This window comes from the organism of the source record quoted next, unplaced genomic scaffold (genome assembly GCF_019419815.1).
Source record: "Pyrus x bretschneideri cultivar Hongxiangsu unplaced genomic scaffold, Pyrus_bretschneideri_v1 Contig12, whole genome shotgun sequence".
NCBI classification, from domain to species: Eukaryota; Viridiplantae; Streptophyta; class Magnoliopsida; order Rosales; family Rosaceae; genus Pyrus; species Pyrus x bretschneideri.
The window spans coordinates 1,514,083-1,536,379 of NW_025999413.1; the positions used below are offsets into that span (position 1 = coordinate 1,514,083).

The 22,297-nt window shown below is 38.3% G+C and overlaps 4 protein-coding genes across 5 annotated transcripts; all 4 read right to left on the minus strand.

The window, feature by feature from the left end:
- Positions 1-405: 405 nt before the first annotated feature.
- On the minus strand, positions 406-3,326 carry LOC103926954 (vegetative cell wall protein gp1). Its single transcript, XM_009335839.3, has 3 exons — positions 3,157-3,326; positions 2,232-2,501; positions 406-1,826 (listed from the first exon to the last, which is right to left on the minus strand). The coding sequence occupies exons 1-3, from the start codon at positions 3,310-3,312 to the stop codon at positions 711-713; spliced, it is 1,542 nt and encodes a 513-aa protein (XP_009334114.2). The 5' UTR covers positions 3,313-3,326; the 3' UTR covers positions 406-710.
- Positions 3,327-8,857: 5,531 nt separating this feature from the next.
- LOC103926984 (toll/interleukin-1 receptor-like protein) lies at positions 8,858-11,174 on the minus strand. Of its 2 annotated transcripts, none has more exons than XM_018642508.2 (2): positions 10,207-11,174; positions 8,858-9,674 (listed from the first exon to the last, which is right to left on the minus strand). In XM_018642508.2, exons 1-2 carry the CDS (start codon positions 10,773-10,775, stop codon positions 9,539-9,541), a joined length of 705 nt encoding a protein of 234 aa, XP_018498024.1. In that variant the 5' UTR covers positions 10,776-11,174; the 3' UTR covers positions 8,858-9,538. The 2 variants fall into 2 exon arrangements, with proteins under 2 accessions (XP_018498024.1, XP_009334147.1); XM_009335872.3 differs by having other exon boundaries at positions 8,858-9,682; positions 10,207-11,162.
- LOC125474196 (TMV resistance protein N-like) lies at positions 9,159-9,494 on the minus strand. Its single transcript, XM_048577632.1, has one exon. The coding sequence runs from the start codon at positions 9,492-9,494 to the stop codon at positions 9,159-9,161; it is 336 nt and encodes a 111-aa protein (XP_048433589.1).
- A 3,168-nt stretch (positions 11,175-14,342) lies between the features above and the next one.
- On the minus strand, positions 14,343-18,693 carry LOC103926953 (glycosyltransferase BC10). The gene is made up of 11 exons (XM_009335838.3): positions 18,087-18,693; positions 17,859-17,972; positions 16,948-17,048; positions 16,745-16,816; positions 16,361-16,442; positions 16,138-16,218; positions 15,898-15,936; positions 15,715-15,780; positions 15,459-15,608; positions 14,830-14,958; positions 14,343-14,723 (listed from the first exon to the last, which is right to left on the minus strand). Exons 1-11 carry the CDS (start codon positions 18,324-18,326, stop codon positions 14,691-14,693), a joined length of 1,107 nt encoding a protein of 368 aa, XP_009334113.2. The 5' UTR covers positions 18,327-18,693; the 3' UTR covers positions 14,343-14,690.
- Positions 18,694-22,297: the final 3,604 nt, after the last annotated feature.

Sequence of the window (22,297 nt, forward strand, 5' to 3'; positions counted from 1 at the left end):
AAACAAGCCATAATGCGCCACACCTAATAAGTATCAAAGTATCAAACTTTCTTTAACAACCGGTATCTCAGTGCATTAAGAGCATTCACTTTGCACCTAAAATCTCGAATTCAAATCCACCTCTCAAATAAATAGTATCAAACTTACTACAAACATTTCGTTATTGCATCCTTGAAAATGAACATAATACCTTCGTTAACTAGGTCAAGACCAGATAATGCCAAACCAACCATTCATACGGAAGACTCTTGTTTTCATTTTTTTATACAAGTTCAGAAGGGATTCTTTCTTTATTAATGGCACCTTAATACATCCATTTCCATGTCGAAGTTAGGTCAATTGACCAGAACACTATGCCTGCTTCCTTCCAATCGGAATTAGACTAGTTGACCAGGACACCGAGCCTTCGTTCCAATCAAGTTCGACCCCGTCTAATATATTAGAATAGTTCCACATACCAATTGTCAAGTAAGATAAAAATTACAAAAAAGAAAATGTACAATGAGTAAAGAAGTGGTATAACACAACATACCACTTCCACTTATTACGAGTAAATACACAAATGATAGGTAGAGAGATCGAGCAAGAGAAATGAAATACAAGAGAAAAAGCAAAGCACATAAAGGGGTGTAATCTCCTAAGTTCCAAGCGATAGATGATCTAGAAACAAGTGATACTTCATGTACATTCAGTCCGAAACCCACACCATACTATCGGCCATACCAACCCCGGGGCGGTTGAACATCCCCGTCATTCATCAACTTATCTAGCACCACATTGAGGTCAACTGACTGGCCGCTGTCTGTCAGCTTCCGAACTGCAGCCCTGACTTGGTCTCTGGAGAAGCCCATAGTTGCCACTTGGTCAATCACATCATCAATGGGTGCTCTGCTTCCACTACCGGATGAAGGTGAACTGCCACCCGGCCCAGATGGAGTAGGATTGGCATGTGGTAGCACCCTAGCAGTTGGGAGCTGTGGGTAACCACTGCCTCCACTTTGAGCTGTAGTAGCAGAAGAGTGATGTTGGGGTTTCATTGAAGAGCTGCCGCCATATTGAGAAGGTGGTCCACTGTATTGGTACGATTCACCAAGCCCAGATGGAGGGTTATACCCGGAAGGATACCCTGAACTGGGTCTGCTAGAAGGTGGCTCATATACATTTGCAGCTGGACTGTAATACTGTTGGGGTGGGGGAAGACTGCTGGGCGTATGAGAAGGTGGCTGCCGAAGACCAGGTGGGTAGTTCTGGGAAGGAATATAAGGCGACTCTTCAGGGTGGTGGCCTAGTGTAGGCTGGATCTGAGAGGGATTAACAGGGGCAAGCGAAGGGTGCTGTTGAGGCAGCTGAGGTGGTGGCTGGGAATACTGTGGTTGAGTGGTAGGTTGAAATTGTTGATGTGGTGGCACTGGAGGAGGCGGAACTGGCTGCTGGCCTGGAGGTAATTGGTATTGCTGATTTGGAGCTTCTTGAGTTTGACCAGGGGCTGGGAAATAAGGGTCTCGCTGAGGAACGGGAGGGATCTGGTTCTGAGAGAACTGATTTGGATGTTGAACTGTATGTGGTACACTTTGGGGCATAGGTTGGGGAGGAGCATTTGGATGAGAGACAGCAGGAAGTGAGGGAGGAAGGTTCACGGGGGGATGAATTTGTTGGTGAGAATGTTGAGGAGTAGAGGCGGCTGTCTGCCCAGAATCCACATGTCCAGCATTCTGAGGTTCCGGTTGAGGGTCTACCTTGGCATTGGATAATTGTATCCTTGCAAGATTCAGTTGAGCCTCTACTATTTCTTGCTTATCCTTCATATCCTTAACACCTGTTTGCACCTGTGTGTGTTGTTGACAAAAACCAAAGGGAGAAGAATGTTCAACAAAGCAGCATGAACACATTGGCCAACAACAAAGAAACATAAACATATAGGGCTAGTAAAAAAATATACTTCCGTCCGGTTTTCATGCTAAATCAACCAAAAACAATAAACCTTACTAGCTAGACCTTTCTGTAATCATACTTGGAGTAATCTTGTCGGGGTAAACATGTTTCCCAAAACTACCAACTTAAATGCCTAGAAGGGGATAAGTAGACATGAATTGGCCGTGTAGCACACAGACAAAACTTAAGAACAAATGCTGGTCAGATGAATAGATGAACTACTCCAAGATGAAAAGAAGACCAAATGCAACCAAGATGTAAAGTGCACACCAAAAAATAAGGGTAAAGAGGCAACATACATCTCTAAGAATACCCTCCAACTGTCGCATCTTTCCATCAGCATTCCCATGATTGTTTCCAACAGATATCTTCAAATCATCGACAGAATTCTCAAGATTGCGGGTTCTGCTCTCTAGTTGTGTTAGTCGTGCACTAACACCTTCCAACACATGTAGCAAATTATCAGTATGCTTCTTCATGGTCTGGTCAATCTCTGACACAATTGCGGCATTGTGTTCCTTCTCTAAAATAAGTTTTCCAGGTTCCAGGGAATCCATTGAACCATAATTCTGTAGAAAACAAGGAAAGAGTAGCACCATGTAAATGTAAATAAACCACACGATAAAACCCACATACAGTTACCGCTCATATATCCCTTTCCAATTGTATACAACAAGGATAAAAGCCCATCATGGTCGACAACACATTAATGCTTCTAATAACATCATCTACAACCGATCTGCTCCTAAATAATACATAACATAAGTCGAAACAAGATCAATCAAAAAGCCGCCATGCTAGGACAGGCTCCGCCCACGGGAAAATTCGGTATAATCCTCCATTAACAACAAACCCAAAATTTCAATATGCTAACTACAAACAAAACTATACAAAATCTCACTACAGAAAGAAATTAAACGTATATGTTGATGCATGTATTGACTGCCTACTTATGAAATTGTTCTTACTCAACTGACCGGTCATTCAATTCCCCAAGCAATCTAATGTAGCTTTACAGAAAAATTGCAGATTCAATTAGATCAATAGTTCTTGATATCATCATATAATCTATTGGACTTCCAACTTTAAAAGTTAAATTCAAGTCCAAGTGAAAATCGAAGAACCAGAAAAGGCTCCGCGATTCCGATTCACTTCCGATCACTATGACGAGTTTACACGCAAATGCAACCATGAAATTAAGCAGTTAATGGAAGAAATTATTACCCTGATTGGAGATGCAGTTTTCGACTTGGACTCGCCGGAGTTCCAAGCCCTAGTCGCTCCTCCTCCTCCGAGATTGGGCGCAGCATCTAAACTCCGCGACGGCGAAGAAGCACCGACGACGGGGCGAATCGGCTGGAAATCGTAGCTGGGAAGCATCTCCTGATACTCCTTCTTCGAGATCCCATTTCCAAGGCCGGCACCGCCGATCTGATGCTCTTCTTCTCCTCCGCCGTCTTTGCGGTGGCTGTTATTAGCGTTGGTGTTCATCTTGATCAGGTCGATGAAGTCGTCGCTGTGATGCTGCTGCTGCGTCGAGCCCTGCGACAGATCCATTATCTGCTTGTCCATAAACGACGTCGTGTTCATCGAGGAAATCCAACCGCGGACCGAGATTTTGGATGCTCCTTCTCGGGTTTTGGGAAATTGATATTATATTGATGTTCGACGAAGTTACGAATTAAAATTGCTTCGTTGCGACGTAAAAGCCGAATTATATAGGACTTTGGATATCTTAATTGCATTTATTTATTTATTTATGTTGCAATCATATTTAGAATAAAATATAATTGTGTAAATTCTAATATGTATATATGAATATATCTAATATTCATATTAGGAGTTGATTACCTGTTGAGAGTCGTAATTCTAAAAGGGTAAGGTTTTTGACTATCGTACTAGTATAAATAAAGGCACAATGAGATGATACAAAACATATCTCACAATTAAATCACTATCTCCTCTCTCTAATTGCCGTGGACCCCTTCTCTCTCTAATCTCTTAGATAGTTCAATCAAATAGGCTTACAACATGTTATTAGCACGCTCTTACCAGAAGCTGAGAAATTGACGGATTGTATGAGGATGCTATCTTCCACAAAATTCAAAGGCTTATCTTAGTTTTCTGCTAATCATGTACACTTAATATAAAGGAAGATATTTGAAACGTCCACGAAAACTAAGGAATTGACAGATCGTAGGAGGATGCTATCTTCCACAAAATTCAAAGGCTTGCCTTGGTTTTCTGCTAATCGGGTACGTTTAAAATAAATGAAGATATTTGAAACGTCCACGAAAGCTAAAGAATTGACGAATCGTAGGAGGAGGCTATATTCCACAAAATTGAAAGGCTTACCTTGGTTTTCTGCTAATCAAGTACGCTTAAAATAAAGGAAGATATTTGAAATGTCCACAAAGCATGAAAACATTCTTCATGATGCATGAACTCCTTTATGTTTATATTTTCCTTACAATTTATATATTGTGTATGTTTATATATTTGTCAATATATATATATATATATATATATATTTGTTTTATGCATTACGCAATTATATTTGCTATGTGGAATTGTGAGTCAAAGCATATAAAATAAATTACAAGCAATTTTAGGTTTTTTTAAAAACCCTAACATGTCGGAAAAAAAATCTGGGTTGATTAGCCCTAGGGCTTGCAGCCCTCGGTCCAAACCCCTGAGTCTAACACGGCCTAACCTATCTGATGGGCCCTTAGCTTGCTGGGCTTGACCCTCCCAATCTACGTGTCGCAAAGCCAGCGTAATAGGTTAGGTTTCTTTTGCCCCAAACCCAACCCATGGCCAGTTATTGCTGGCCCTGACACTTACCCCCCACCCTCATTCGCCCCAAACCAGAAAACCAGTTGCGGTTAGGGTTTCTCTCGCACCCGTATGCCTCTGGGCTACCCATGCACTATGGTCTTGGCCCAATCACACTAGCGGCTTGCTGCTGGGCTCCTGTCACTCGGCCCGTGGGTTGTTATGGCAACCACACTCGAGCCCTTTGCTCACGGCACCTAGCCCAATTTTGGGTTATGGTATTTTCGACCCAACGTTATTATTTTAACATTATTTTGCTTCTACAGTCGACCATGTATGGCCCAATTTATTGAATTAATTAAAAGTGACTTGCAGTCCATTTATCTGATAATGAATCCAAAATTATTGACCTAAATATCACTTTTGGACATTAACGATTCAATAATTTATTTTTATACTTTGAATCGTTCACATACTTTTGTAGTAACAAATCTCTCACACTTGAGTTCCTGAAGAACTTCAAATCCACTACACTTAAATTAGTATATTGCATTCTGTGTTTCTTGTAGGAACATCTCCTTATGAACTAATTGTTCATAAAAATTAAATTGAACCTGTTGTTTCAAATTTAGTGCTTTTGAAACCCGAAGTTTTCATTCAAACCATACCACATGAAACTTGTAGTTTTCATGCATAAATTAAACCAATACATGTTTATAGAACCTGTGTGTTTTACGATATATGTCTATGGTTTACCATATGACTAATCACTTTTTTTTCCCTCCGTTTTAGGGACATGTCGAACTTGAACAAGCTCAATTTCATCGCTCTAGAAGTCTCTGGAAGAAACTATCTGAAATGGGTTCAAGACGTGAGGCTCCATGTAACTGTAAAGGGTATTAAAGCCATCATCAAGGCACCCGCCGACAACAAACCTGTCGACAAAGCTCAAAAGGCTAATGCAATGATCTTCATTCAAAGACACATCCATGATGCACTGCAGACCGAATACCTCGCTGAAGAGGACCCACGCACCCTCTGGCTTGCTCTGGCTAACTGTTTCGATTACTAGAAAGGCATTTACTTCTCTGAAGCAAGACATGACTGGCAGTATCTTCGCTTCCAAGACTTTAAGTCCGTGAATAAGGACAACTCTAAAGTTTGTAGAATCTGTTCACTGCTGAAATTCTGTAAAGTGGAACTAACCGAATCAAATCTCCTGGAGAATACCTATTCGACATTCATGCCACCAATATTCTCCTGCAGCAAAAATATAGGGTACATAAATTCACCAAATTTTCAGATTTGATCTCTATTTTACTTATCGCTGAAAAGCAAAACCAGCTTTTGATGAAGAATCATCAAGCTCGACCCACTGGTTCGAACGTCGAGCTTGAAACGCATGTGACCAATTCTAGCATCCACAAATGACAAAAGAACTATCCTGGCTGTGGCAATGGGCAGCAAGCCCAACCACCGGCCCAAGGTCAACAGAGTGCTGCACCTAAGGAAGGAAATGTGGCCCAATAGTGTCCACCACTTGACCCTAAGGCCCCAAACTTTAAGAACAAAGGAAAGCTCCCGTTCATTTAGCTTCTACTGAAATGGATATGTGTTATCGATGTGGATCAAGGGATCATTGGTCACGTGTATGCCGAGTTTCCCCTAAGGCTATTGCCAAGTATCATTCTCGTCGTGAGTCTAACCTTGCACTTGTGGATCATCTGGAAGATACTACTACATCAATGGAGATATCGGATTTTTAGGAGGCGTCAACTCCTATGGATGAATAAATTAGACATATTTTTAGGGTGTTTACCCCTATGGCTGAACCTACTAGGAGTGGCCGGCCCCTTCCCCTTATTTTTCTAGGTCTATGGTTTAATTTTGAACAATTTTTCTAAGTTTTTGGAATAATTTGTTTGGTTTTGGTTTGTTTTAAATTATGGATTGTTATGTAATGGATATTATTTCTTGAATTGCTTAATTGAATGAATGAATTATATTTATGCATATGACCAATTCAATCAATTTATTTCTAGGCATGTCTAGTGGGGAAGTTAGTTGTCTGGGAGATAATGCAACCACGCACATCATATTGCGTGAACGACATTATTTATTTTACTAACTTAATACCTAAGAAAGCTCATTTGACAACTCTCTCAGTCCCGTCCAACCTGATTGAAGGATACGAAAAGGCCCGTATCATGTTGTCCAATGGTATTACTTAACCATTAAGGAGGCACTCTATTCTCCACGTTCTGGAAGAACGTTGCTGAGTTTTAGAGATATTCGAGATAATCAATATCATATTGAAACTACTGAAGATAATGGTTCTGAATTTCTTTGTATCGCTTCGTACGAATATGGCCAGAAGCGTATTCACGAGAAGTTGGAATGTCTCCCGAGTGGGTTGTACATCACAACCATTCGCGACATAAAAGCCCACAATGTGGCTGGCCTTATGCCTGAGTTCCAAGACACTTTGTTGCTTTGGCATGACCATTTGGGACATCATGGACGTGACATGATGTGCCGTATCCTCAAATCATCACATGGGCATCAGGTTACCTCTCTATATTGGATTCCTGCCATGCAAAACATGTTCTATAGGGAAGTTGAATACTCAACCCTCACATACAAAGATTATTCATGACCCCCTCTAAATTTCTTCAGATGATTCAAGGGGACATTTGTGGACCTATTCAACCAACATGCGGACCATTTCGATACTTTATAGTGTTGGTTGACACAATAATGCTACAATTTAGCAATAATTATCTACAATTAAAATATTTTCTTTCCAAAATAGTTTTAAATAGTTTTAAATCCCCCAAAATCAAACGTATCGAAACAAGTTTTTCTTTTAGTATGTTAAGAGAAAATAGGATTGGAAATAATATAAATGTACCAATACACAATGTATACAAAATAAAATGTACCAAAATAAAAATAATGTACCAATATTAACAATATGTATCAAATCAAACGTACCAAAATTGCAAATAAATGTACAAATTAATGATTTTTGCAAATTCAAACATACTCGCAAATAATATATAAGTAATGTATTGTACCTAATAATAATTCGTCAACAACTATACTTAAAAAAACAGCAAAAAAAAAAAATTGAAAAAATTACACCGAGCTTTTATGTTGATCACCAACTATTTGAAAAAGAAAAAACCATGTGGAAAAAGGAATAATTTTAAATGTTTGCATAAAAAAAATAAAATAAAAACTGTGATCGAAAAAAGCATATTTGGAGGAAGATAAAATATAGTTTAATTACTAATATCTCCTTAAATAAGAAAAAGTACATCATGCAGATAAAAAGGTAAATTCAAATTTTATTTTAATTTAAAAAAAATAGAGATGACTATAGGTCAAAGTACTTAATCAAAGTTTAAAAAGGCACATATGTTTAATTTAAATGACATAGAAAAACTGTAGGGGGATTCTAATTTCCCCCTTTTTATATTATATTTTTATTGTTTTTCTCCGTTGGTGTCTGTGTGCACCCCAAGACACCATTTGGCATCAATGTAACTATCTCCTACAATGCCACCTATCACTTTACTTACAAGTAATTTCCGTTTCTATGGTGCAATTAGCCCAGAAAATAAAAGGAGTTTCACGTCAGGCACATTTATGATTGCATACTTTTCTTGTTGAGTATTATCTGAAGTTAGACAACTAATAATCTTTATACCTCAACACTAGACCACCACCTAGACTGCTGCTAACATTTTAAAATTACTACTTTTATGCATACAACATTAGTATGATTACTATTGAGATTTGATCATGTGACCATTGGATGAGATTTCAAATTCGATTTGATCAAAATTTGTAGTTTAATTGCTTATAATTGTCCATTTGTTGCGAGTCATAACTTAAAAGGTTTATGACTGTAACCATAATTTTTTTCATTTATTTTTTTGGCAACAAGAATTCGATGATGCCTCGGATTGAGGCAATAAGGTTGGACAAGAATGTGTAGTGGATTATATTGATCAATTTACAACTTATGAGGATATTCAAAGGAAAAGATGTGTGTTAATTACTTTTAGCATTTTACTTCTAAATAAATATGTGTTACATACATATATTCAAAGGAAAAGATGCGTTGATTAGATGGGTTCGTGAATAAGGAAAGCTGAATAATATGATAATTGTTATTATAAGATCTGATTTAGGAGGTGAAGGTAAGATTGTGAGTCACCCTCAACTAACACTTGCTTGTGAAAGAAACGGTACATATCCGCCATACAAGTGTGTTTTAGCATATGGTCAAAGGTCAAATGAGATTGGTTACACACAAAAAACAATCTAGGAGTTCTTGTACAAAAAAAAATGTGGATGTCCATTCTTGTTGAAAGGTGTGAATATTGACGATGAGGACGATTGGAAGGTGTGAACATTTTATCCACCTTTTGTATATTCATCACCTATTCATCTCTTGTTGTTATAATAATCTTGCTGCCCGGACCAAACGATTCATGTTCTATCGCCAATTCTTCTAATTGGTCCACATCATCTATGTCATCAACTAGGACAAGTACCTTCATGCTTCCAAGTCTTTTCTCTATCTCCTTGGTCCCTTCAACAACACTGCTTACCTTGATGTCAGGCTGTTTCAAAATATCTCGAAGAAGTTGTTCTTGCACACCACCCATATTTTTCTTTTTACTCATCACCTCTTCAAGGTAACATTGACCATTGAAACTATGCGGATATTTGTTACAAATGGCTCTCGCAAACGTTGTTTTGCCTATACCATCCATACCAGAAATTCCAATTATTTGAACATTAAGTGAACCTCCAACATCTAACTCCAACATCTAAGTGTTGAGTATTGAAGTCTTGCACTTGAAAAGCTATTCCAATTGAGCGCTTGGCTTCTTTTGAGTTTGTGATTTTCAGTAGTCCCTTGATGTCTCCAATAATTTTCTCGATAAACAATCCTTCACGTCTAACAATTAAAATTCAAAATTATATAAAAGTAAGATTCATCATGCAACTGCAAGATTTATATGAACTAAATGCCTCATTCATCATGATTAGATATTTTGATATCGAAAACGTTTGGAATAAATTAGATTTGACCGAGGTGAATAGTTAAGCTCAATTCAACCATGCTTCTGAAATGCATTATAACCGTATAAATAGACATGCTTAATAGTTAATTGGATTGCTCCTGGTGAAAAAATGTAAAGGATTCGCCCTTCACGCATTACCATCAAATCAAGCATGTGACATGTGTTTCCCATGCTTCATTTTAATGAAAATTCTCATACAATTAGGCATAAATGATCCATATTTCACATTTTGTTAAATTCAGATACTAACACTCAACGTTTTTTTTTTCTTTCCCCTAAAGACGTATAAAGTCAAAGTCTGATTATAATCTCCTTATTTTTGGTGGACTAGTGAGTCTTAGTAAATTGAAAGGAAGAATAAAAAATAAAAAAATTTAAAGTAAACAAAAAGTAGTACCCGTCTGCAGTGGTTTTGAGATTCCGGCCACTCAAATCTGCAGAAGCCTTAAGATCCTTTCTCCACTGCTTGACTTCATTTGGATCTTCATTCCTTTTGTGCTTCTGAAATGCTTTCGAAAAACTACCATTCTGTTTCCTGACTTGAGAAGGGTCAACGTTGTAGAATATTGGATAGACTATTTTCCCCTTTTGAACTTCTCGGCACCTCATGATCTTCGACAGCTCCCTCAGGCACCATCGGGACTCCGCGTACCTCTTCGAGAAGATGATGACGGCGATCCTCGACTCTTCGATTTGTCGGTAAAGTTCACTCTGTATATTTTTTCCCATTCTGAGCTGGTAGTCTATAAACGTGTTGATTCCGGCATTGCGTAACGCAATGGAGAGGTGGTCTGTGAAGGTATTGCGTGTGTCGTCGCCTCTAAAGCTCAGGAACACCTCGTACTTCCAGCTGTTTGAGCGCCTCGAGGGAGACGAAGAGGAGGCAGCGGCTCGATGGGCAAAGTTGTTAATACCCTTTGCAGCCCTTTGAACGCCGGCTCGATGGGTGGAGTTGCTGGTACCCATTGCAGCCTGTAGAAGAGCAGCTTGACTTTCAAATACCTAAAGTCAAGTCTTTCCCAAGATTACACTGCGTAGCGGCCTTTTAAAATTTTTTGCATTGGTCAATGATGTCACTGAGTACGCGTTATTGCTATTCCTCCCATAGTTTAATTTGTATAAATGTTACTATCAAATTTTAGAAAACAAATTTGTATAAATGCTTTACGAATTATGAAGCAATTTCCTTTTTTGTATTTATTGAGAAAACTGTAGCCCAACTTTGACCAGTTTCATGTCTGTTATTGTATTTTAATGATGATTTATATGACAAGTTGAAAAAAAAAAGTACGTAATTTCATATGACATTTAAAAAAAAAAAAAAATCATGTTCTCAATTGTAGAACATAACTCTAACCATTTATTGCTGAAACATGTTAATCCAGACGATGATACGCTTGTTAGTTCTATCTCTGCTTGTGCTCAGTTTTTATTTTGGACTTGGAAGTTGTGGGCACGGTGTTGCTGTTAGAAACGGATTCAACTCTGATGGACCTTTAACTAATGCATTGGTGACGGGTTCTGTCAAAACCGCTGCTAGCTTGTTCCGGTTGCGGAGAAAAATGTTATTTCTTGTTGCTCTATGATTGCCTCTTTCACAGCAAGAACACTTACATCTATGATAGGTGAAGAGAGAAATTTCCATGACATGAGTGGTTTATAGAACACTCATGGCTCAAGCCACCCCCTAAGATATGTCTCTAATTAATGGTGTGTAAAGACACATTTACATGTAAATTTCTCTAATGTCACAGATCAAATTGAAAATCATTAATTTATATTTGATAAGATGATAAGTTACTTATGTTTAATTAAGGACCCGTGACATTACTTCTCTAGAAAGTGCTTAAGCTAGAAGTGCTTCTATTATAACCACATTGAAATTTTTATTAGAAACTCAAGTACATTCTAAAAAACCACTCAAGGATGCTTTTCGAAAGGGAAAAAAAAATGGCGTATGCTTCTGCATGAACCGCTTTTTAGAGGAAAAATGACATGATTGGGTGAGATTTATAAACAAATTGCTTCGTGCTTCATAATTACTTGGCAGTTTGTAGTAAATGTCTATGTACCTTCCTTACAATTCTCTTACCTTCAATTCACTGTTGTTTCTTCATCCTCAAAGCTTTCAATATTGAGATCAAACCTTAATATTTTGCAGACCTCATCAGATGAATGATTGCTTAACTTTGTACCGTCATCAGTGTCGTCATCAAACTCATATGGTATAGTCTAATAGTCCTCCTCATCAGACTCACATGGTACACGCTCATGGTCCACATTTTTTTTAATTTCGGAGGTCAACCTGTTCCCATCCTACAAAATTTACTCTTGTTTTCTTCAACTTAATTTGATGATCATCCTCTGTTCCAAAAAATTTTGCATGCACACGAACCTTGTCGCCACTTTTCAGATTGAACTTTCCGTTTGAAAGACTTCCCAGCCAAAGATAATCTTCATGGGAATCAATTATGGTGGCATCTGTTCGCCAGATGGAAAATTAAATCCGCTGGGTATGATTAACCACATCAATGCATAGAGACCCACTACACTGGGATGGTCCGAAGAATAATCGATGCACACAGCCAAACCCTCCTATATAATCAAAACTTGGCAGCACTTCAAATTTGACATTTTCTCCCTCTCACATGACATAGGTTAACCATTAAGGAATAACATTTCAAGAGCGACAAATTCCACCAAAATCCATCCCCCACCTTCCATTTCTACAACACGGCGTGCAAAGTTTTTATAAGCGACAATACGACAAGGGGGGGAGAGAGAGAGAGGGAGAGAGAGGCTGTCATGCAACAAAATATAAAAACTCATATAGGACAATTAGGACAATTATGACTCATTGTAATCTTACAAGAGTAAGGTTTTTGTCTATCCTGCTAGTATAAATAAAGGTATAATAAGGTGATACAAAACACGCATCATAATTAAATCACTCTCTGCTCTCTCTCTCTCTAATCCTTTAGATAGTTCAATCAAATGGGACTATAACAATTTATTATTTTTCTTTTGATTTGTTTATTATTCTGTTTTCTAGACTATCTTGATGGAAGGCCTTTGGGTTTTATATTGGGCCAGAAAATCCTTTTGGTGTTCGGACCCAATTAGTGTGCATTTTATGGGCCAAGAACTAAGGTCATCTCCAACTGACCCGGCCAAAGGGTCATAGGGCTAAAAATAACTCAGAATGACACGAAAACCATCTCCAATCAAGGACTAGGCGAAAGGGCTTGTGGGCCCCACCGGGCCAAAACCCCAAAATCAGGCTAGTAGGCTGGCCATTTCCAGCCAACCTTCCAGAGCTAGAATGTCAAGCTTGACATTTTGCTAGCCCTCCAGCTTAGCCTATTTGAATACCAACAGTTGCCGTTAGGTTATCGTTGGAATTTGAATTTTTTTTGGACGAATTTTTTTACCTATAAATACCTAAGTCATTCCTACACAATTTCTCACATACTTTTCACTTTAGCGTTACTCACTTTAGCGACATGTATCACTCAAAATCCTATCCGAAAAATTATTAAGATTACATAAAGTTAAGAAATCTGGAGAGTTACTCACGTTACCAACACATGTCACTCGAAATCCTATAGAAAAAATTATTGAGATTATATAAAAATAAGAAATCTGAAGGCTTATTCATTTGGCGATAAGTGACACTCAAAATATGTCTAAAAACCTTATTTTAATATGGTGGTTTAATTTAATTAACCATATTAATTCAATTAAAATAATAAATTATGTTTGCCCTATGACCCATTGGCCCTCTCGGTTGGAGATGATTTTTTGTTAAAGGGCTATATTTGGCTTATAGCCCTTTGGCCCCTCGGTTGGAGATGATATAAAATATGGCATGACATTGTTCATTAAAATATAATTTCTTGGGAGCTATAGAAATAAAGGGAGCCTTTTGGCCCTCATTTGGTTAAAGATGGTCTAAAAGAAAGATGGTCTTATTATTCCGTAAGGTGGTTCGACCTGAACTGAACTATTTCAATCAATGTGAGAGTCATGGTGGTCGGGACTTTCAGTTGTCACCGTCTTAACATATCCATCCCAAGCAATCTTATAATTAAAAAAATTTCATCTGTTTTTTGCGTGGCTGTCAGCCGTTACTAGTAAAAAATGAGGACCAATGCTCCAGCTTATCTTTTGCGATGTCTCAAATCTAGCATGAATGGTTGTCTATTTTAATTTTTTTCGTCGTTTGAATTATTAATTTGAGACATCGTCACTTTGATCTCCTTGTCTTATGCACAACAGTACAAATCATTCTCGATAAACAGGCTCTTAGGAAGAAAAACTAGTGAGGTATATCAAACGCTATGCCCTTTGAAAGAAAATACAAGTTATTCGAGTTAACTGACTACAATGGCCCACTGTGTCTCCGCAACTGCAGGGCTGCAGAGGCCCCCGTTGTGGGGTTGTATTGGAGTAGATCCAAGAAAATTGAAGCAAAGACCAAAACCCTACATATAACCATTACATCTGAAATATTGAAGACTTGAAAGTTCCTAATTAACGAAAGAATGCAATGGTTGCTTTTTATTTTTTGATCTGGGTGCAATATGCCACCCTAACCCGAGAGGGCTCGAGGCGTGCTTAATGTGATCTCAGTATGAGGTGATAATGAATCTCTCACCGTCTCGACTTAAATCCCCATACAACCATTCACTTCAATACCGATTCTTATTTTTCTTTTGTTCTAAAAAGAATACATACCACAGTAAACACCTTTACCCCCACAAAATATACACAACCTCCTCTTTCGTTTATTCCTCTCATTGCAAATCTAATTACTATTTCCTACCATGGATCAATCACTAGCCGGTTTACCGGAAAATAAACTTTACCACCGGTTAGACTTTAATCGTTGCTCCGGTTGAGTTTCAGTGCAGTCTGTCAAATTAAAACATGATCATGTTGATGAGCAAGGGTACTGGAAAAGGAAAGTGAAAGTCGAGGAAAACGAACAAGAGCACCATGACTCAGTTCTGAAATGTACCGTGTTAAGAAGCCTGAGAGCAGCAGGGCGGGTAAATTTTCGAGCAAAAAGAAAGCAACGAGATGGTTTTCCCTTGCTGCTACACCATTCTCTCCGGTATTCAGTCTCGTAGTAGACATTATCTATCTCCTGAACATAAATTCATCAAATTACATTAGGAATCTGATAGTCTCTGTAAGTTAACTTTCCAAATCAGCTGCAAAGTTACGATTAAATTCAAACGACGTTCCAGAAAAATCTCTACTGATATCAACGATTAGACCATTGCAAGAGTTTAACGGTCTCAAAACTTGTGAAAGAAGAGAAACATTTGGATTCCATTAGTCTCATATAATTTCTTGTGAAAAATTAGTGAATGCACAGGTTGAAAACTTTGTTGGACAACCGTGCCGTTTCTGTCAACTTGACTGTATTATTTTCCTGCCATTAAGCCAGTAGTAGAGTAACTTTGTGCCTGATAACTACCCCTAAAAAGTTTCTTAATGACTTGGATGGTTTAATCTAATAGTTAGAAATGAGATCCGTCATCTTGTCATTTATCCAACCTCTACTGTATAAATTGCTAATGAATGTCTTGCGGCCGTGTCAAATATACACATACTAGCCGGACAAGAAAAATATATACATACCTTTATCGATTCAATAAGCGTGGGAGTAGCATCTGAATATTTGTAAGTCAAAGGGTGCCATCCACGGCGTTCACGGTCTCTAGAGGATGATAAATCCCATGACGTGTGTGTCAGTGATCTACGTGTGAGTTCTCCTTCAAGGCCTTCTTGCTGAAAATCGAAATATAGCTTTCTTACAGAGCTAAACTATTATGGCGATGAAAGAGATACCATCACCGCTGTTTGAGCTTTCCAAAAGAAAGAAAATTTATCTTACAGCCAGTAATGTCTGAACATAATGCTCGTCCGGAATGCAATTGTGCTCCTTGGATGTATCAGCGGGCTGCAAGATTGCATAAATTATCAGTAGTAGTGTTGGTGCCATACTGCTTTGACCATGAAGCTGATTTCGTAGTTGAATAAAAGTTCAATTGTCTCAAAGACGAATAAGGGTACTTACAATGGGACGATCCCGCCAAAACTCAGGTAGCGATTTTCTCTGCACGATGCCACACATAGAACATGTCAAATACGAGGAAAAAAAAAAACAAAAGCAGCAAAAAAAATTTCCAAGGGAGCAACTTGATGAGATTACAAAGAAAAGAAAAACGGGGTAATGTCAGCATAGCCGAATTACCTTGCAGTGCAATTGAAAAGCTGTATCTGCAAATGGTCATACAACAATTAAAAGCCGAATTACCTTGCAGTGCAACTGAAACATAGGAAGGACTGTATCGTCTTTCACTACAACCTCGGCATGCTTCCTGGTCAAAACAGTCCACTGCAGCGGGAAAAAGAAAATGACAAGACTAAGATGAACTGTAGGGAACTTGCATGGTAGAAGTAAGAAGCACTTATTAGGTTTTCTATTTAGTGGTGCAATGAAATTCAAGGGGCAATCAATTCATCATGCCAACCCGTACCTGTGATCCTTTTCTCCAGTTATGGACAGGAATTGCAGGATACATTTTTGGATTATAGCGGCCCTCTTTCGTATCAGCAAAGCTGCTCCCAAAAATTAATGGTTAAATATGCTTTCAAAACTGTCCGTCATAAGTACGACACAAAGATATAGATTGTACGAATCTTTAGGAGATAACATAAAATGATTCATTATGAAGTAGATTCACATCGAGATGCAGGTCGCTAATGATATGTGTACACTCTGAAGATGAAACCGAAATGGCCCCTCTATTGATTATATAGAATGCAGATACCGACTGATGACTGCAGACCACAGACAAGCGATTCTTTCAAACATACACAACGACGATAATAATAATACATATTTGATGTGGTTTATTCACCTGTCTACGAAACTGGTTCTCTCTGACATGATGTAGTCATATATATAGCTGAAATTGTAGAGGGGAATGCAGCTGAAAAGAGATTGAGTAACTGAGATATTGTTAGATGATAAAAAATCACAAAATTTTATGAGAAAGAAACTAGCAGGCCCCAATTTATGCGACTGCAACCTAAGGGGAAAAAACGTCGAGACAATCTTCACCTATCAGAAACAAAGGCAAAGCGTTGATTGAGAGGATCCTCGAGTGCGTGTCTGAGTAATATACGCTCTGCTTCAATCATGCTTGCTTCTCCCCAATCTACCTGGTATAGAACACAAGAAATAACTATAACATCGCGACGAAAGACAAAAAAATAAAAAAATCATCTTTATTCACATAGTTCAACTGAATCTGTAAGTATACATAAAAGTAAAGTTCACTCAAGTAGCTTGTGGATCAACTCTCTAACTTAACACTTTGAAGTTTTCAAGGGTTTAGGGCATGTTTGGAAGTGCTTTTAAAAAGGCCAAAAGCGCTTTTGGTGAAAATTAACCAATCCTTAGTAAAAGTGCAAGTGAATCATCAGGAAAAACACTTGAAGTGCTTTTGGAACCTAAAACATTTTATGTATAAGCGCTTTCAGTTATTTTAAATCACATTCAAATGAGCCCATTATCTTCCATATGCTCATAAGTCATACCTATGACATATATCCCTTAATTTATCAGTTCGATACGAAGCCGAGAAAACAAATTCAAACTTTTCCAGCTTACAATACACATGTTTAGAATTGTGCTTTTAGCATAGCTGAAAGTGCTTTCTGCCAACTGAGAGATGCTTTTGACAACATTTGGCATTAAGACTTAAAAGTGCTTCTGGGTCATAGAATCACTCCCAAGAGAGGTGCTTCTACAGAGGCACTTCCAAGCGCTTTTTTAAGAAGCACTTCCACTTGGAGTTTGAATTAAAATTTCTAGTGTTCCAAAATAAAGTGCATTTTGAAAAAACGCTTCTGATACACATGACATTGTATCTAATAAAAGCGCTATTAGAAAAAGCGCTTATGATACACATATGACATTGCATTTCCAAATTAAGAATTCAAGTTAGGAAATAGAACAGTAACTCCCACCTGTATACTATCATTGACTTGACGATTCAAGAAAAAAACTGATCTTGTGGTGGCCTTGTTGAACAGAAACCCCGGCCTTGAGTGAACATAAATCGAAAACCTACTCTCCCCTCCCTGCAACCAAAAATAAGAACAACAAAAACTCCATCTTTAATACAAAATGCCAACTTAATTACACTCCTAATCACTCTATTAGATCCAAAAACAAGTAATTAACTACTTAATTACCTGAAAGAAAACATCCCAAAGAACGTCTAACGGAATGCGATTGCGAGCGATGAACAAGAAGGCGATCTTAGGCCGTTGATTTTGCTGAGAATTTCGCAACGAAACGAGGGTCATAATCCGACTGTAGCGAGTGTGCATCAGCAGCACCAACGCCCCGAAGCAGAGCCCCACCAGAATCAAAGCCAAAAGCTTCCTCTTCCATTTTTGCTGCGCTTTCTGCGGACCCGCCTTCCGCTTCATTACTCACTCAATTAATAAGCTGCTTTTGCATTAAGCACTTTCTCAGCTCCCAAAACGGAAAGCTTCAGAAGTAGCTCACGCTCTCATCTCTCTCTGTTTCACGTGAAACCCAGAAGCCAGATCCACTTCCTTCAATCTCTGGATTCTGGGATTTCTGCGGCGGTAGAGGATTTGCAGCTTAAGCTTAATTAAGCTGCTTAAAGCTTAAAGCTCGAAACTTTGCAGGGATTTTCAGAGACCCAGAAGAAGTAGAAGTAGAGATTAAGCAGAATAAAGAGAGTGGGGGTTGGGGTTCCAATTTCGTAATATTTTTAACTTAAAGTTCGTTGTCGTGAAGTTGGGACTTGGGAAGTGTTCATAAGTTAGTTGAGAGCATCCCCACCGTGGGGTTTAGCTCGGGGGACGGGCTCCAAAACGGAGGCCCGAGTGAAGGTGGACCAGCTCCAGCGTTGGGAAGCCGGGGGGAAGGGGAAGGCCCGAGGGCCAGGCCCGTGAGGAATCGACAGGCCTTGAGCCCGGGGTGGGAGTGACGCCATGCTGACGCCAGCGTGGCGTCAGCCTATTATTTTATTTTTTTTGTGTCAGGCGCGTGCACCCCACCCGCGCGTGGGGGCGCGTCCTGACACATTAATCAGAAAAAAAAAAATGTTTGTCTGTTACCGTTGGGAAGCCACGTGGCTTCCCACGGTACGTTAGATCGTAACGGTCACTTAATGTGGACCGTTAGATCTCAACGGTAAAAAATTTTCAAACTGTCAGATTTAATATCCACCGTTCGATCTGAGATCAACGGTGGATATTAAAATGCTTTAAAAATTAAAAAATAAATGAAAAAATAGTTTTAAAAATATGAAAAGTTACCGTTGTGACACGTGGCACAATCTGGAGCGTTGGAATTCAAATTTTTTTATATCCAACGGCAGAGATTAATTAATTGAATAAAAATTCAAAAAAAAATGTAAAAAATTCAAAAAAATTCAAAAAAAAATCTGAAAAAAATTGTAAAAAAAATTGTTTTTACTTTTCTATAAATACCTTCTCATTATCATCTACCTTCACAATAATTTCATATTTTCTCAACCACTTTCAATCACATTCCTTTCTTTGTCTCAAAGTTTGAATCAATTTTTTTTCAACAAAATGACCACTGGTGCAGGTACGAATTGGTCGCTTATTGAAGATGTTGCGTTGTGTACTAGCTGGGTTGAAGTTACTCATAGTTCGCTTACGGGTAATGAGATGCAGTTAAGAGAAATGTGGAGTCTTATTCATACCAATTATCTTGAGAAAATTGGTGGGAAAAGAACCAAAGAATCGATGTCCAGTCGTTGGAAATTACTTAGCCAATCGTTTAGTACGTGGAGAGACGCTTTGGCACAAGCTAGTAATAATATTCGAAGTGGGGAAAATTACTCGGATATGGTAACAAGATATTATTATTTATTGTTTGTATTCTTTATTTGTTACGTACAAAATTTATTATTTATTGTTACTTATTTGTTACATTATAATTATGTTGTTTGTTACATTATAATTATGTTATTGTTACTTATTTGTTACATTTATTTGTTACATTATAATTATGTTGTTTGTATTATTTATTTGTTACTTATTTTCATTAAAATTAATGTATATATATATATATATATATTTGTTAATTATTTTCATTATTTACTAAACTTGAAGCCTTCTTATTTGCTTTGTTACTTATTTTCATTATCTTTGTTACTTATATATATATATATATATATATGTATATATTTGCTAGTTATTTATTTTCATTATAATTATTTATTTGTTACTTATTTTTATTGTGTAGGAACTTCAAGCACAAGCTTGGTATGCTGCCAAAACCAAAGGCAAAAATAAATCATTCAACCGGTGGGAATGTTGGAATATTGTCAAAGATTGTCCTAAATTTAGAGTTGTGCCAGTTGGTCCAGAAGTGCACATGAACAGCACCCCTCTACACTCTACACCCGATCATGTTCATGAAGATGATGCAGAAGAAGTGCCCGAAACGCCCCTCCCTGAACAAGCGTCGGGTTCGACCCGTTTTCCAATTAGGCCTCAAGGTAAGAAGGCTACAAAGAGAAAAGGGAGTGCTTCCAAGAACGATTATGCAAAGTTCATGGAAGAACTTACTCGCCAAGGTGAATTGACTTTGGCGAGGGAACTGGCGAAAGATGAGGCTGATAAGGCTGATAAGGCATCAAAAGCAGCAGCTGTTGAGAGAGAATTTTATGCTAATGAGAGAGAAAGAGAGCTACTTAGGCAAGAAAGGGAACATGTTAGAGAAGAAAGACGAGCTCAACAAGATCGTGAGATTATGAACATGTCTTTAGAAGGGAAGTCTCCAAATTCTAAATTTTTTTGGAAGTCAGAGAAAGCGGACGTGGTGCGAAGGAGGCGTGCAAGAGAAACAATAGCAAGCCAAGGTGGTTCTAGCACCGCAAGAGAAGATCATCCTAGCAGCACAAATTGGTTAAGTGATGATGAATAGAGTACTTTTTGTAATCGGAGCCCATAATTTTCCAATCACTTTGGGTTGTAATTTATTATTTATGTTGTTTCCATGTTCATGAATATTTATTCAAATTAATTTGGTAAGTTATTTATATTAAGAATTAATTTGGTAAGTTATTTATATTAAGAATTAATTTGGTAAGTTATTTAATTTGGTAAGTTATTTATATTAAGAATTAATTTGGTAAGTTATTTAATTTGGTAAGTTATTTATACTAAGAATTACATAAACATAAACATAAAAAAATTACATAAACATACTAAGAATTACATATACTAAGAATTACATAAACATACCAAATAATAAAACACACCAAATAAAATAACATAAACATACCAAATAAATTAACATAAACATAAACACACTAAAATGAACTTAATTATCCTCAGCTTGTTTCAATGCCCACTGGTGCTCTATCAAGTCAATTTGTCGGGCATTGTGCATGTCTGGCATTTGAAATGCAGTATATCGTTGAATGAGCCTTTCATTGTAACGTCCATCCCTTTGTAATGGCTCATGTTGCACGGGGTCATCGGTGGCGTCATGAGCACAATATATACGTGTTCTTGAATTGTTCATCGGGTCTGGCTCATATTCATCAACAGCTTCATAATCGTACTCATCTTCCACAATCATGTTGTGAAGAATGATGCACGTCATCATGATGGATCGAAGCGACTCTACATCAAACAATCTGGCCGCACCCCTGACGATCGCCCAGCGAGCTTGGAGGATACCAAAACAACGCTCCACATCCTTCCTGCACCCCTCTTGACAGCTTGCAAAGTGTTTTTCCTTCGCACTCCGCGGACGTGGCACTGTTTTGACAAATGTTGACCAGCGCGGGTAGATGCCGTCAGCTAGGTAGTATGGCCCGTCGTACATACGTCCGTTGACCTCATATGTAACTTTTGGTGCCTTTCCTTGCAGGACATCGTTGAACACTGGGGATTGGGCAAGGACGTTGATGTCATTTTGAGCTCCCGGGACCCCGAAAAAGGCGTGCCAAATCCATGTATCAAAAGATGCCACCGCCTCCAGAATGATACTTTTTTCCCCTTTTCTGTCCCCGTAAGCACCTTGCCATGCACTTGGACAGTTTTTCCACGTCCAGTGCATACAATCAATGCTTCCAATCATCCCAGGAAAGCCACGCATCTCCGCCTTCTTTAACAGCCGCTCCAAGTCCATGTGTGTGGGTTTGCGGAGGTACTCAGCGGTATAGATAGATTCGATTGCTCCGCAAAACCTCATCAGGGACTCAAGAATGGTTGATTGCCCCATCCTCGTTATCTCATCCACTTGGTCTGCAGATGCTCCATATGCAAGCATCCGCAAGGCAGCAGTAATTTTTTGCTCCGGCAGTAGACCCATAGCACCAAAAGCATCTTTTTTTTGCACAAAATAAGAATCATGGTTGCAAACAGCAATCATGATTTTGTTG